General features: G+C 50.5%; 1 protein-coding gene across 1 annotated transcript; it reads right to left on the minus strand.

The window, feature by feature from the left end:
* Nucleotides 1–1706: 1706 nt before the first annotated feature.
* Nucleotides 1707–6103, minus strand: LOC132492413 (beta-lactoglobulin-1/B-like). Its single transcript, XM_060101927.1, has 6 exons — nucleotides 6008–6103; nucleotides 5181–5320; nucleotides 4252–4325; nucleotides 3097–3207; nucleotides 2272–2376; nucleotides 1707–1765 (listed from the first exon to the last, which is right to left on the minus strand). Exons 1-6 carry the CDS (start codon nucleotides 6101–6103, stop codon nucleotides 1707–1709), a joined length of 585 nt encoding a protein of 194 aa, XP_059957910.1.
* Nucleotides 6104–13614: the final 7511 nt, after the last annotated feature.

The raw sequence follows: 13614 nt of genomic DNA on the forward strand, positions 1-13614 counted from the left end.
ATTTTACTTTATTTTTATTTATTTATTATTTATTATTATTATTATTATTTTGTGTGTGTGTGGTACGCGGGCCTCTCATTGTTGTGGCCTCTCCCGTTGCGGAGCACAGGCTCCGGACATGCAGGCTCAGCGGCCATGGCTCACGGGCCTAGCCGCTCTGCGGCATGTGGGGTCTTCCCGGACCGGGGCATGAACCCGTGTCCCCTGCATCAGCAGGTGGACTCTCAACCACTGCGCCACCAGGGAAACCCTAAATTATTTATTTTAATATCAATTAACGGTGCTTATATGGGTGTTCCTCTCTTAATCTGTTAACAAATTTATTATATATTGTCTAATGTGGAAACATCCTTGATTTTCTGGCTTAAATAACTATGTAATGAATACATTGTTGGATTCGAGCTGTTAATAAATTATTTGGATATTTGTATCTTTATTCCAAAAAGTGATGGCTCTGCTTTTTTTTGTCTTCTGCATCATCCCATCCAGCTTTGTTAGAGGACGGTCCAGACTCCCCATCTCTCTGTGCCCTGGAACAGACTGTATGAGCCAGGATCCATCTGACAGTGGTTTGCTGGTTCTCATCCATAGACTGAGAAGATCTGGAACTGGAACCGTTCTTTATTTTCTAAAGTTATTTTTCTTTCAAAGTTTTCTTTTTTAGCCAAATTTGGTATTTAATATTTTTCTAGAAATGTATCCACTTTACCTATATTTTCAAAACTTTAATATTATACATAAATTGTTATTATATGTAACTATACATATAGCAATATGTGTGTATATTATGTTATACGTAAATTGTTCTTATTATTTAAAAATCCCTGTTTCTGTTGCTATATACCCCCTTTCCATTTGTGATGCTCAAAAGTGGTTGCAGAACAAGTGTCCTCCAAGGGTGACCTCTTTTGTCAAGCTCCTCTATCCAGGGGAAATCTCTCTATTGCATTTTAGCACAAAAAAAGATCAATGCATTTTTGGCATATGAAGTTTGATATCAATAGTCTTACTAGTAGCAATTACCTTTATGTTCCTGAAAGCTGCTCATGAGGGTCATGGGACTGCATTTGTAAAAGAGGGCAGAATTTGATCTGCAAGCAACTAAATTAAGTTCTTATATCAATATTCATTAGACTAAGTGATAGCAATTTTCTATTTCCTGTCCTTTGTGTAGTTTGGGTGTTTGCTGAAGATGCGAAGTTAACTGGCAGATGCCTCTGCCGCATCCCTACCTAGTTTCCAAAAGTTTAAAAGAGCCGTGATGATGTGTGCAGGGTCCCCAGGTGTCATGAGGCCTGTGATGCAGACACCTTAGATCCTGGCCCTGTGTCACTGCCTGAGCCGCCCAGGTCCCCAGCCCACGCGCATCGGCCAGGAAAGACTCAGACAGGAGTGCACATTGGTTTATGCCTTTATTGCTGAAGGAGGAACGCTCCCAAGCAGGAGACCCCAGGCGGGGCCTGGAGGGGCCTGGGTCCCAAGAGGGGTGACCTTGGTCCTGGTCCCTCCTGACCCTGCTGATGGGGGAGGTGGGGGAGACATCATCTGTCCCCAGAGAGGCCAAGGCTCCCGGGCCCTGAAATGGACATGGGGCTCTCCTGTGATTCCTGGGGAACCTGCTGGACCCTCGCCAGCCCCCCTTCCCCGGGCTGGGCCTGGGGGTGCAGGACGGCCCCTCCTCGGGAGAGGGACCCCCGCCTCCCCCCTCAGGTGGAGTGTTTGTCACCGGTGCCCGCTTCCGGGGCCTCCACCTTGGCCCTCAGCCCTGCCCAGAGGGAGCAGGGGGAGGTCAGCATGCGAGTGAGGCCAGGACACAGGAAACGACATCCCCAAAGGCCACCCCTCGAGAGTGGGCACGCGGCCAGCGGCTCTGCAGTCGCCAGGAGAGACCCCAGCTTCCAGCCATTCCCGCAGGGGGACCCCAGGGCCTGATGGGGGAGCCCGGGCCCCACCAAGACCCCACCCTGTGCACGTGCCCAGGATGTGGGGCAGGGGGGTTACGTTACCCCCAGGGTGCCGGCAGGAGCTCACCTAGACGCGGCAGTGCTCTGTGGGGGAGGGAGAGCCGTGCGGGAGGGTCAGGACGGGACTGGACGCCCCGGGACAGAGGGGCCTGGCAGGGGGTGGGGAGGATCCCACCTCGGGGGTGCTGTGCCCTCACCCCCTTCCTCCCGGCAGCCTTGGGGAGAATGGGGCTCACCACGGGAGGAAGTCGTCCCCGGGGCTGGTGGCTTTCTGCCCAGGTAGTGGGGGCGGGGCCTGGGAGCTCACCTTCCAGCTGGGTCGGGCTGAAGGAGAGCCGGATGTGCATGGGCAGGTGCTTGATGGCTCTGTTGAATTTCTCCATGACCTCGTCGTCCACTTGCAGGGTCCTGGCTGTGGTGGAGGGGTCAGTCCCTGGGGGCACCCCTGCCCCTCCCAGAGCTCGGGGACACCCAAGGCCCTGCCCCATCCCCCAGGGTGGTCTGCAGGGCTCAGCGCCCCTGCCCTCCGGGGCCCCTGCCCTCCCCGCTCGGCCCATTCCCCTCGTCCTCCTCCCGGTGCACTGCAGTGGGGGTCTGCACGGCCGTAAGAGGAAAGGCACCCCCCTCCGGACGTCTGGGTCTCCTCCTGCCCTCCCCGCCCCACCCTGGGGCTGGCTGACTTATGACCAGGAGCCTGCACTGCCTGATGCCCACGGCCACTTCCCTGGGAACACACAATGGCACATCTTCTGTGACAATAAAGATGTCACTTGACATGTTTTCAGGACGTTATAGTTGAAAGATGTCTGTGTCACTGAATTCTTATTTGGTGAAGTAATTGAAACTCCCGGGAAACAAAGGCTGTTGGATTCATAGTGACCCGCCGGCTCCATCGAGGTGGTCACACCAGTCACAGTGCTTGCAGTCCACCTGCCCCTCAGCCCGTGTGTCTGTCCCTCGTCCCCAGCCACCTACAGGCCCACAGGACACCAGGCCCCAGTATGCGACCCTCTCCCGATGCCCCTCAGCCCTCCTCCTCTTCCTCAGGTGTCAAGCTCCCCCGTTCCCACGCGCTCTTCGCAGTGAGGACCGCACCGCGGGCCTCCCTGGGAAGCAGGACTTGGGCACGTACCCAGGTACTGGCAGGCCAGGCTGTGCTCGGGGTGGGCGGTGTTTTCCATGCAGAAAAGCAGGTAGTTTTTGTAGTCGGTGTCCAACACGAAGATCTTATTCTCATCCAGGGCTAGAAGGGAGACCACGGCAGGGCGGAAGTAAGTTCCAGCGGGGGGAGTGCTGGTCAGCTCCTCCGGCCACCACCTGGCGAGGACTGGCCGGGGGTCCCTGCTGCACCCCCCGCACTCTAAGTGCTGCAGCCCCTTTCCCAAAGCCGTCCCCAGGCACATCAACTATGGATGCGCCAGAGACATTCCACCACCTCCTGGACTCAGGAACACGCACCACTCAATCCAAGACGCCCCCCTGGACTCAGAGTGGTCAAGAAACGGGGGTGTCACGTTGACCTCAGCTGAGATTGGGCACCGCTGAGTGAGAGAGGAGGGGAGGGTCCCAAGAGCGGTTACATCGCGGGGCAGCCCTGGGCCGTGGGAACTGGGAGTGAGGGTTGCCCTGACAGAGGCCAGTGGGCGGCAGTAGTTGCACCACAGGGTCAGGCAGCCTCAGGGGCAGCGCCAGCATATGCTGAGCCAGTGCGGGCAGGTGGCTCTGGAGCCCCTGGGGCAGGCGCCCTGGCATTGGTCAGTTCTTGTCTGGCACAGACAAGAGTGAGTGAGTCCCAAGGTGGCCCAGGCTGCCGGGCGGGAGCGGCCCTGGTGGAAGCCCCCCTGCCCCCCATGGCGCTTTCTTATCTTGGATTTAGTGAGGAGTAAGTGAACCAGTGGATGAGGGAAGGAACCCGTCTCGTGGAGATGGAGGAACCCATGTGGTGGGCTGGGGGCCGTGGGGCACCCTGACCACTGACAGTGGCTCTCAGCTCCGCCTGGACAGGCACAGATGCTTCCTGAGCTCAGCCTGAGGGGCCCGAGCTCCCGGCCGGCAGAGAGAGATTGAAGAGTCACCTTGGGGAGCGCGGCCAGCCTAGCAGGGACCTGCCTGCGGCCACTGGCCCCACAGCACCGGGCAAGGGGCAGGGAGGGCAGTGAAGCTGGTATAATAACAGCGTCACTCGTCACCACCAGCCCCTTAGCACCCTCGGGCCCCGAGCCAGCCCCCTGCACCTGTCCAGAGCCCCCCAGGGTGGTGGGGCTCCTACCACAGACCCGGCACTTACAGTTGATCTTGAACACAGCAGGGTTCTCGGTTTTTTCTGCGATGATTTTCTCCTTCGCACACCCATCCTTCTCCCTGAAAGGCAGGCGTTTCCTGAGCCACATGCACAGACCATGCACGGTTGATCAGGCCAAACTGTGGGCCAGGGTGGAAGCTGGTCCCAGGAGGGGCCCGAGCCGGGGGTGGCATTGGAGCCCAGCTGGTCATCCAGGCCTTGGCTGCGCTCACAGTAACCTCTAGGGCCACGGGTGACCAGGTTGGACAGGCCACAAGAGGTCAGACAGAGTGAGGGAGAAAAGGGCCGGGAGCGGCCAGGCCCCGCGGTCAGGGGCAATGACCTGCACCTGCAGACAATCCTGGGGTTCGGGTCCCCATCTCTGCACCCCACCCCCGCTCTGAGGGCAGACGGGGCTCGTGGTAGGAACTGCCACCCTGAGGACCTGGGCCTGCAGCTGCCCAGCAGCCTCCACACGGGGCTCTCCCCACTCTGCTTTGTTTCTGTGACATCCCGTTCATCTTAGATATTGAAGGGTTCAGACTAGAAAAGTTGCAAAACGTCGCCCCGCTGCTCAAGGACATTCGTGATCCTTGACCTAACTCAGAATTGAAATAACTGCCTGAATGGACATATCTTTCCTACGTATTTCCACTTCAGTGGATTTTATCTCCCCTTCCAAGTTAACTAAAACTATGTTTTATGTTCATTTATTTTATTATGTTCTGAAGCATCAAATTAATAAAAGTTAAAAAAAAAAAAAAAGAGCCCTGGGTGGGGAAACCTGGGTGGGGCTCCGAGGTTCCCATTCCCCGTCCCTGGGGCCCTGGGGCCCTGGTCCTGCCCAGAGTGCAGCCGGGTCCCACCAGGAGCCCTGACGGCCGCCCACCCCCTGCTGGCCTGCAGCCCCGGCGGGGTGTGGGGAGCATGCGCACCGTTTCTGCAGGAAGATCTCCAGGTCGCCCTGGGGCGTGGGCCTCAGCTCCTCCACGTTCACTCTCAGGGGGGCGCTCTTGGTGTCCAGCAAGGAGATGTCGCTGGCTGCCATGGCCATGGAGTGCCACGTCCCCGCCACCTGGGGAGCGAGCTTGATCGGCACTCTGGGGGCGGGAAGGGGACCCCGTCCCCATGGTGGGCTCTCTGTCCCACCCCGACCTGAGGCACCCCCTCCTCAGCACCCTGAGGGATGTTCTCCCTAAACGCACTCTGAGCCCCAAGAAAGACCCAGAGGAGCCCATCACACAAGTGGGAATGTTTGGATCTTGGGGAGACATGGCTGGAGGTGGGGAAAGGTTGGTGGACAGAGAGACCCTATTAGGGGCTTAACTGTGTCCCTTTAACCCCCAGAGCCTCAGAACACAACTCTTTGGAGACAGGGTCTTTAAAGAGGTGACAAAGGTAAAATGAGGTCATTAGAGTGGGCCCTGATGCAATGTGACTGATGACCTTAGAAGGAGAGGAAATTAGGACACAGGGATAATACAGGTAAAGACACATGGAGAAGACAACCGTCTACATGCCCAGGAGAGCGGCCTCAGGAGAAACCAGCCCTGCTGACACCTGGATCCCAGACTTCCAGCCTCCAGGATGCAGGACGATACCATGTTGTTTAAGCGGCCCTGTCGGGGGTATTTGTTAGGGCGGCCCTAGCAGAGTAATGTGGACCCCAGACATCACAGCCTCCTCTGTCTCCCCTTGGCCTCTGAGACCCCAGCTCCCCTGCCCGCCCTGCAGCTCACCACCCACCCAGCCCCCCTCAAACCTTTTGGATGTCCAGGTCCTCCATAGTCTGGATGACGTTGACAGCCTGGGTGCCACACGTGAGGGCCAGGCCCAGGGCAAGCAGGAGGTACATCATGGCTGCAGCCTTGGTGGCACTTCTGGGCTCTGGAGGGAGAGGAAGGTCGAGGCACTGGGCTCAGGGTCTTATATAGGAGGAGGGCCAGCCAGCCAGCCTGTCCTGGGCTCCCCGCCACGCAGTTCCCCGAATCCCCTGTGACTCATCCTCAGGCCCTCGGGTGGCTTCCTCAGCTGGGACAATAGGAGGCCTTCTTCCCTCCAAGGCCAAGCAGGAAGGTCCTCTGTGTCCCTGGGACTGGACGGCTCCTGCTTGGCCCCAGAGAGGAAGGGTCTGGAGTGCGAGTCCAGGCTGGCCGCCAGCATCAGGAACACTTCCTGGGTCGGGCTCTTGGACAAGGACAGGTCAGAGCCAGCACTGAGGACAGCTGTGTCCTGGAGGGCGGGCCCGTGGGTCAGCCGGGGTCTGGAGAGCCCCATGCCAGGAAGGACCCAGAGGCGTGAGCCACGGGGTGGCCATCTGCCCTGGACAAGGGGGTCACATCACCCGCACCCGTCACCCCTCTGTTGCAGGCTGCCCTTCCTGGGGGCTCCACCAGCTCTCAGGACCTCCCACTCTGTCCTGCTGAGCAAGGCCTCCCGAAAGGCTATGGTCCCGCTGGGTTCCTCCCGCTCTAGTACTCTCCTGTCTCGGGCATCAGCTCCTCCAAAACCCACAGACGCGGCCTGGGTGAAGGGTTCTCTGTGGTCACCCCACTCCCTGCAGGCTGGGGTGAGGGTGACGTGGGGCTCAGGTGGAGCTCCAAGGATGGGCCTGGACTGTAGTGAGAGCTCTGTTTTATCTCCTTTAATTCTTGCGACAATCCTCCAAGCTCAGAGTCCCCAGTTTCCCTTGTTATGATGAGCCACAGGCAGTTATAGAGTTGAATTGTGTCACCCCAGAACACATGTTCACCCAGAACCTCAGGACAGGACCTTATTTGGAAACAGGGTCTTTACAGGTGTAAGTAGTTCAGATGAGGCGTGCTGGAAGGGGGGCTGATCTACTGTCTGGTGTCCTTATAAGAGAAAACGAGGACACGGAGGGGACACAGGGAGAAGGCATGTGAACACGGAGGCAGAGATTGGAGCGTGGCTTCTACAAGACCAGGCTCCAAGGACTGATGCAACACCAGCAGCCGGAGAAGGGGGGAAGGATCCTTCCTGGGAGTCCCTGGAGGGACCTCGGCCCTCCGACGCCCGAACTGTGGACTTCTGACCTCAGACAGGACAGGGTACACTTCTGTAGTTAGAAAGCCCCCCGCTCAGTGGGTGGCCCCCTAGGACACCAGCACGGGCGGCTTGGACCCAGGGGTCAGATGCGAGAGGCCATCCCCTCCAACACAGTTCCGCTCTCAGAACTGGGTCACACAGGGCAGAGGGAGGTCACCCAGGGAGAAACAAGCACCGTGTTTCCCGGTGAGCCCACCAGCCGCGGGGCATCCGTGCTGCAGGTTCTCATGTGTTCCTGTGAACCGAAACCACAAAGCATGCCCTTCAGGGTACAGCTATTCATAACTTCCAGGAACCTTCAGTTTCCATAGAATACCATCCAAAAAATAAAATTGGAAAAAATAAAGAGAGAGAGAAAAGGAAAAAAAAAGCACCCACTGGCCTTGGGCAGTTGGCACTGTCTATTGTGGGAGGGAGACTGAGATCTAAGGGCTCAGCTTCCCCCAGGTCACGTGTTGCCCCAGAAAGTGGGACCTGGGAGGAGACCTGGGCACCCCCCAGCTCTCAGTCGCTCCCCCTCCCACCAAAACCCCTTGCTCTTTAGAAGCATGTCAGGAAGTCGGGCCTGTAACTGCAGAAGCAGGAAATCACTTTTCTCAGAATGAAATTGTGGGGCCGGGCGGGGTCAGTGGGCTTTCACACAGCTGAGGACGCCATGCCGCTCGGGGCCTCAACCTTGGCACCGGGAAGCCAGTCTGAGTTTCGCTGCTCACGACCGTGGTGGCCAGCACCAGGTGCCCTGCACGCATGTCCAATAAAATGGACAGCCTGGGTGGGATAGGGAGGGTGGGAGGGAGACTCAAGAGGGAGGGGATATGAGAACGTATGTATATGTATAACTGATTCATTTTGTTATAAAGCAGAAACTAACACACCATTGTTAAGCAAATATACTCCAATAAAGATGTAAAAAAAAAATGGACAGCCTACAAGAAATGGACAAATTCCTTGAAATGTACAGTCTCCCAAGACTGAACCAGGAAGAAATAGAAAATAGGAACAGACAAATTACCAGTAATGAAATTAAATCAGTAATTTAAAAAACTCCCACAAACAGAAGTCCAGGACCAGATGGCTTCACAGGTGAATTCTACCAAACATTTAAAGAAGAGTTAACACCTATTCCTCTCAAACTATTCCAAAAAATTGAAGAGGAGGAAACACTTCTGAACTCATTCCATGAGGCCAGCATCACCCTGATACCAAAACCGGGCAAAAACACTACAAAAAAAGAAAATTATAGGTCAACGTCACTGATGGACATAGACGTAAAAATCCTCAACAAAATATTAGCAAGGTGAATTCAACAGTACATTAAAAAGATCATACACCATGATCAAGTGGGATTTATTCCAGGGATGCAAATATATCTGCAAATCAATCAATGTGATACACCACATTAACAAAGTGAAGAATAAAAACCATATGATCATCTCAATAGATGCAGAAAAAGCTTTCAACAAAACTCAACATACTTTTATGCTAAAAACTCTCAACAAAGTGTGTATAGAGGGAACAAACCTCAACATAATAAAGGCCACATAGGACAAGCCCACAGCCAACATCATTCCCAATGACGAAAAGCTGAAAGCATTTCCTCTAAGATCAGAAACAAGACAAGGATGTCCACTGTCACCACTTTTATTCAACATAGTACTGGGAGTCCTAGCCACAGCCCTCAGACAAGAAAAAGAAATAAAAGAAATCCGAATTGGAAAGGAAGAGTAAAACTGTCACTGTTTGCAGTTGACATGATACTATATAGAGAAAATCCTTAGGATGACACCAAAAAGCTAATAAATGAATTCAGTAAAGTGGCAGGATACAAAATTAATACCCAGAAATCTGTTGCTTTTCCATACACTAACAATGAACTATCAGAAAGAGGAATTACGGAAACAATCCCATTTACAATTGCATCAGAAATAATAAAATGCCTAGGAATAAATCTAACCAAGGAGGTAAAAGACGTGTACTCAGAAAACTCTAAGACACTGATGAAAGAAATTGAAGATGACACAGAGAGAAAGATATACCATGCTCATGGATTGGAAGAATTAATATTGTTAAAATGACCGTACAACCCAAGGCAAGTTACAGATTTAATGCAATCCCTATCAAAATACTAATGGCATTTTTCACAGAACTAGAACAAATAATTCTAACAATTGTATGGAGACACAAAAGACCCGAATAGCCAAACACAATTTTGAGAAAGAAGAACAGAACTGGAGGTATCATGCTCTATGACTTCAGACTGTAGTACAAAGCTACAGTCATCAAAACTGTATGGTACTTGCACAAAAACAGACACAGGGGTAAATGGAACAGAACAGAGAGCCCAGAAATAAACCCAACTCATATGGTCAATTAATCTACAACAAAAGAGGCAAGAACATATAATGGGGAAAAGACAGCCTCTTCAATAAATGGTGTTAGAAAAACTGGACCACTACATGCAAAAGAATCAAACTGGACTACTTTGTAACACCGTGTACAAAAATAAACTCAAAATGGATTAAAAAACGTAAATGTAAAACCTGAAACTAAAACTCCTAGAAGAAAACATAGGCAGTACACTCCTCTTAAGGAAGAGGGAAATTTGAGACCGACTTGAAGGACTGATAAGAATTTAACAAGAGGGAACAAAATGAGCCAAGCTAAAGATGGAAAAATATAAACAATATTTAAGAAACATGAAATTATCCTGTATAAGTTTTGTGTAGATTAGGAGTGAATAAGTTAACATTTTAGCTAGGTTTACATTTTTGGAAATCCCGGAAAGTCAGATAAACGTTTTACTAGATAATTAGGAGCCATTGAAGGTTTTTGAGAAGATTCTTTTAGTAAAGATATTTAAGACACACTAGATGAACTATTAAAAACACAATCGGGAATTACGTGGTCACTGCTGTTGTCTCTCTGGGTCTGTTTCAAGCACTCGTGTGCATGAGGGTAGTTTGGAGTTAACAAGCCATTACTGGGCCCACCCCCGAGACTGAGATTTGGTTCATAACTGGTGGGGCTCAAGATCTTTATTCATGACAGGTCCCCAGGTGGTTCTGTGCATGTTAAAGTCTGAGCACCTAAGGGACAGGTGAGAGCCTGGCCTTGAGTGTGGCAGAAGAAATGGCTAAAGGGAACAGATGAGACAAGTGTGGTACCCTGGCTGCAACACCTGAGTACTTAGAGATGACTCTGTTCTGAGGCTCACTTAGTGGAAGCATAAAAGAAAAAAAAAGACTTTCCTGGGCGACTGTGCTAATCCTCAGAATGGCCTCTTGAAGGTCACCCAAACTTAAGTGGCTTGTTGCATACAGTTTGTGGTTGGATCTAACAAGTTGGGACTAGATTGAGAGACTTAGAGAGTCATCAGTTCTCTTATCTCCTAACTTCTTAAAAGCGTGGAGGGGCTGCTGAGAGAAATAACAAAAAGAGGGGGATGAGATAGAGTTGATCTAGGTCAGAGTCGTGAGCTCACGTGTCTCCCAGCAGGGTCTGTGTTTGTGGAATGAATAGGCACATGAGTGAGTGAATAAAGAGGAAGCACAATGGAGTTTAGAGGAAGGTTTGTTTACAGGACTGTAGTTCAAATAGCATCAGGAAAAGTACTATCAACAATGTCCTGTGGGGAAGGGTCAAAAACCCCCAATGTCCTAATGTAACCAAGCAGGACCCTATGGGGCCTTCCTGGAACAGACTCCCCCCACACCCCCCATGTCCTCCACTTGCTTCTTGTTTGTAGAAAAACTTTAGCCTCCTAGGCCTTCCCAGGGTTCCAAAGAGTACATTTAATCAGAGAAGTGAGAAACTACAGAAAGAAAGGAAAACAGTCAAACAAGTCAAAATTATAATAGTTTAGCCATTAAACAAAGCCAAGGACCTTTAGTTCCTCCTCAAGGGCTATAGATAATATTCTGAGCCACGTCCTTTGAGCTGTGTTGCAGGTACTGAAACCTCCACCAGGTGGAAGAAGTTAACTGTACGCTGCCCCAAAGCACATAGACCCCAGACCAGTTGGAACCAGAAGGTTGATGATGTTGACTCCTGATTACCTCACCACCAACCAATCAGAAGAATGTCCACCAGCTGATCACACACCCCACAGCCCCTCTCCCTCACCCTGTCTTTAAAAATCTTTCCCTGAAAGACTTCAGGGAGCTCTGGCCTTTTAAGCACTGGCTACCTGGACTCCTTGCTTGGCGCCTGCAATAAACACCACCCCTTCCTTCATCACACACCAGTGTCAGGAGATCGGCTTTACTGCCCGTGGACACTCGGACCTGAGTTTGGTTTGGTCACACTAATAACAAAGATTTTTAAAGATTACAAAATACTCTTTCAGGAAGTCTCTCTGACTTTCTACCGCAACTGGAAACAGAGGTGAGCCCAAGGCCAAAACCTCTCGGTCTCCCTTGCAGGGCCTTTGCCTCTATCCCTAGAGACACTTCCCCTTGGGATTATGACTCAGCAGTGGCCAACAGCAGGAAGGGTATTTCAGGTGAGACAGTCCCGATGAAAGGTCTATTCAGTGTCTCTTTGGGGAAACACACATTTCTTATACCAGATTCTCCTCCTTTTCCTTGGAAAATTCAGCGAAGGGTAACATGAAGCTCAGAAGACACGCTTGAGGAAAAAATTGGTGCCACAGAGCAAGAAATGTTGTTGTGAATCAACTTTGTGTGACCAGTATTTACAAATACCCCCCACTTCACAGAAAGTCTTGTGTGCTGCTAAGAAGATGTCTGGTTGAATAGTGTGTTAAATTCTGGAAAACAACTATTTTCTAAGCCATTTACCAGAGCAAAATTGTTTAAAATTAACACAGTTATTAAAATTATAATTATTTTAATAATTATGGAGCATTTTTATAGCAGTGGGAATACCTTTAGTTTAATAGCTTCTGAGCCAATCCCTTCTGTGGAAACAACCAAAGGCTAGTACTAAAGAACATAGCACTATTTTAAATTGACATCCATATGGCATTATTTCTAATATGTTTGACTTGAGCTCTATTACTTGGGAGATAAATACATCTCATATGAGTTTGACCAGTTGGTGTTAAAAAAAAAAAAAAAGACAGGACAAGACAAGAAAGCTTAACCTATAACATAAGTGGAAAATATACCCCGGAACATAGGTAGAAAATCAAATCCAGTGCTGGATAACAATCCATCGTGACTAATTGTTTTTTCCCCTGCAATGTAAGGGTCATCTGACATTATAAAACATACTGATGCAATTTACAACCTCAATCGGTTAAAGAAAAACTATTTGGTCACCTCAATGCAGAAAACACACTGGTTAGAGTTTAACAGCAATTCCTGGTTAAAAACAAGCCAAAACAAAACCTTTTATCTAAATTGAAACAGAAGGGACTTTCTTTAACCTAATGAAGTATATAAAACCAAAATTTCCAGCAAAAATCATTCTTAAAAGTGCTGCCATCTTTGTTCCTTTTTATACAAAAATTTTTTTCTCTGTTACTGGTTTTAATTAATTTGTTATTTGTGCCCTGGAGTAGTTTTCTTCCTGCTTTTTATGGTTGATATTAGTTGGGCTTCTTTAATCTGTATATTTGTAGTTTTCATCTAATTTTGAGAATTGGGGCCACTATTTCTCCAAATAATTTTCCTGTCCTCCGCGTCCTTCAAGGTTCCAGCTACACGTATATTTGTCCCCAGCTCACTGTTGCTCTATTTTTCTTGTCTGTCTTCCCTCTCTGTGTTTCACTTTGAATAGATTTACTCCTGTGTCTTTAAGCTCACTAATGCTTTTTCTGTGTTGTCCAATCTGCTGTCAGTGCCACCCAGTATTGTTTTTCCTTTTTCATCTCGGATTGTAGTTTCCATTTCTAGAATCTGGCTTTGACTCTTTTGCTCATCTTCCACGTCTCCCACTTCATTCTTTGTATGTATGGAATATAGTTGTGTTAAAGGTTTTTGTTTTTGTTTTGCAGTACGCGGGCCTCTCACTGTTGTGGCCTCTCCCTTGGCGGAGCACAGGCTCTGGACGCGCAGGCTCAGCGGCCATGGCTCACGGGCCCAGGCTCAGCGGCCATGGCTCACGGGCCCAGCCGCTCGGCAGCATGTGGGATCTTCCCGGACCGGGACACGAACCCGCGTCCCCTGCATCGGCATGCGGACTCTCAACCACTGTGCCACCAGGGAAGCCCTAAAGGTTTAATGTTGCTGCCTGGATATATTTTTAAAATATTTTATTTCATTTATTTATTTAGGCTGTGCCGGGTCTTAGATGTGGCACTCGACGAGATCTTCGCTGCGGCATGAAGGCTTCTTA

The sequence above is a fragment of the Mesoplodon densirostris genome, chromosome 6, assembly GCF_025265405.1.
Source record: "Mesoplodon densirostris isolate mMesDen1 chromosome 6, mMesDen1 primary haplotype, whole genome shotgun sequence".
Classification (NCBI taxonomy): Eukaryota; Metazoa; Chordata; class Mammalia; order Artiodactyla; family Ziphiidae; genus Mesoplodon; species Mesoplodon densirostris.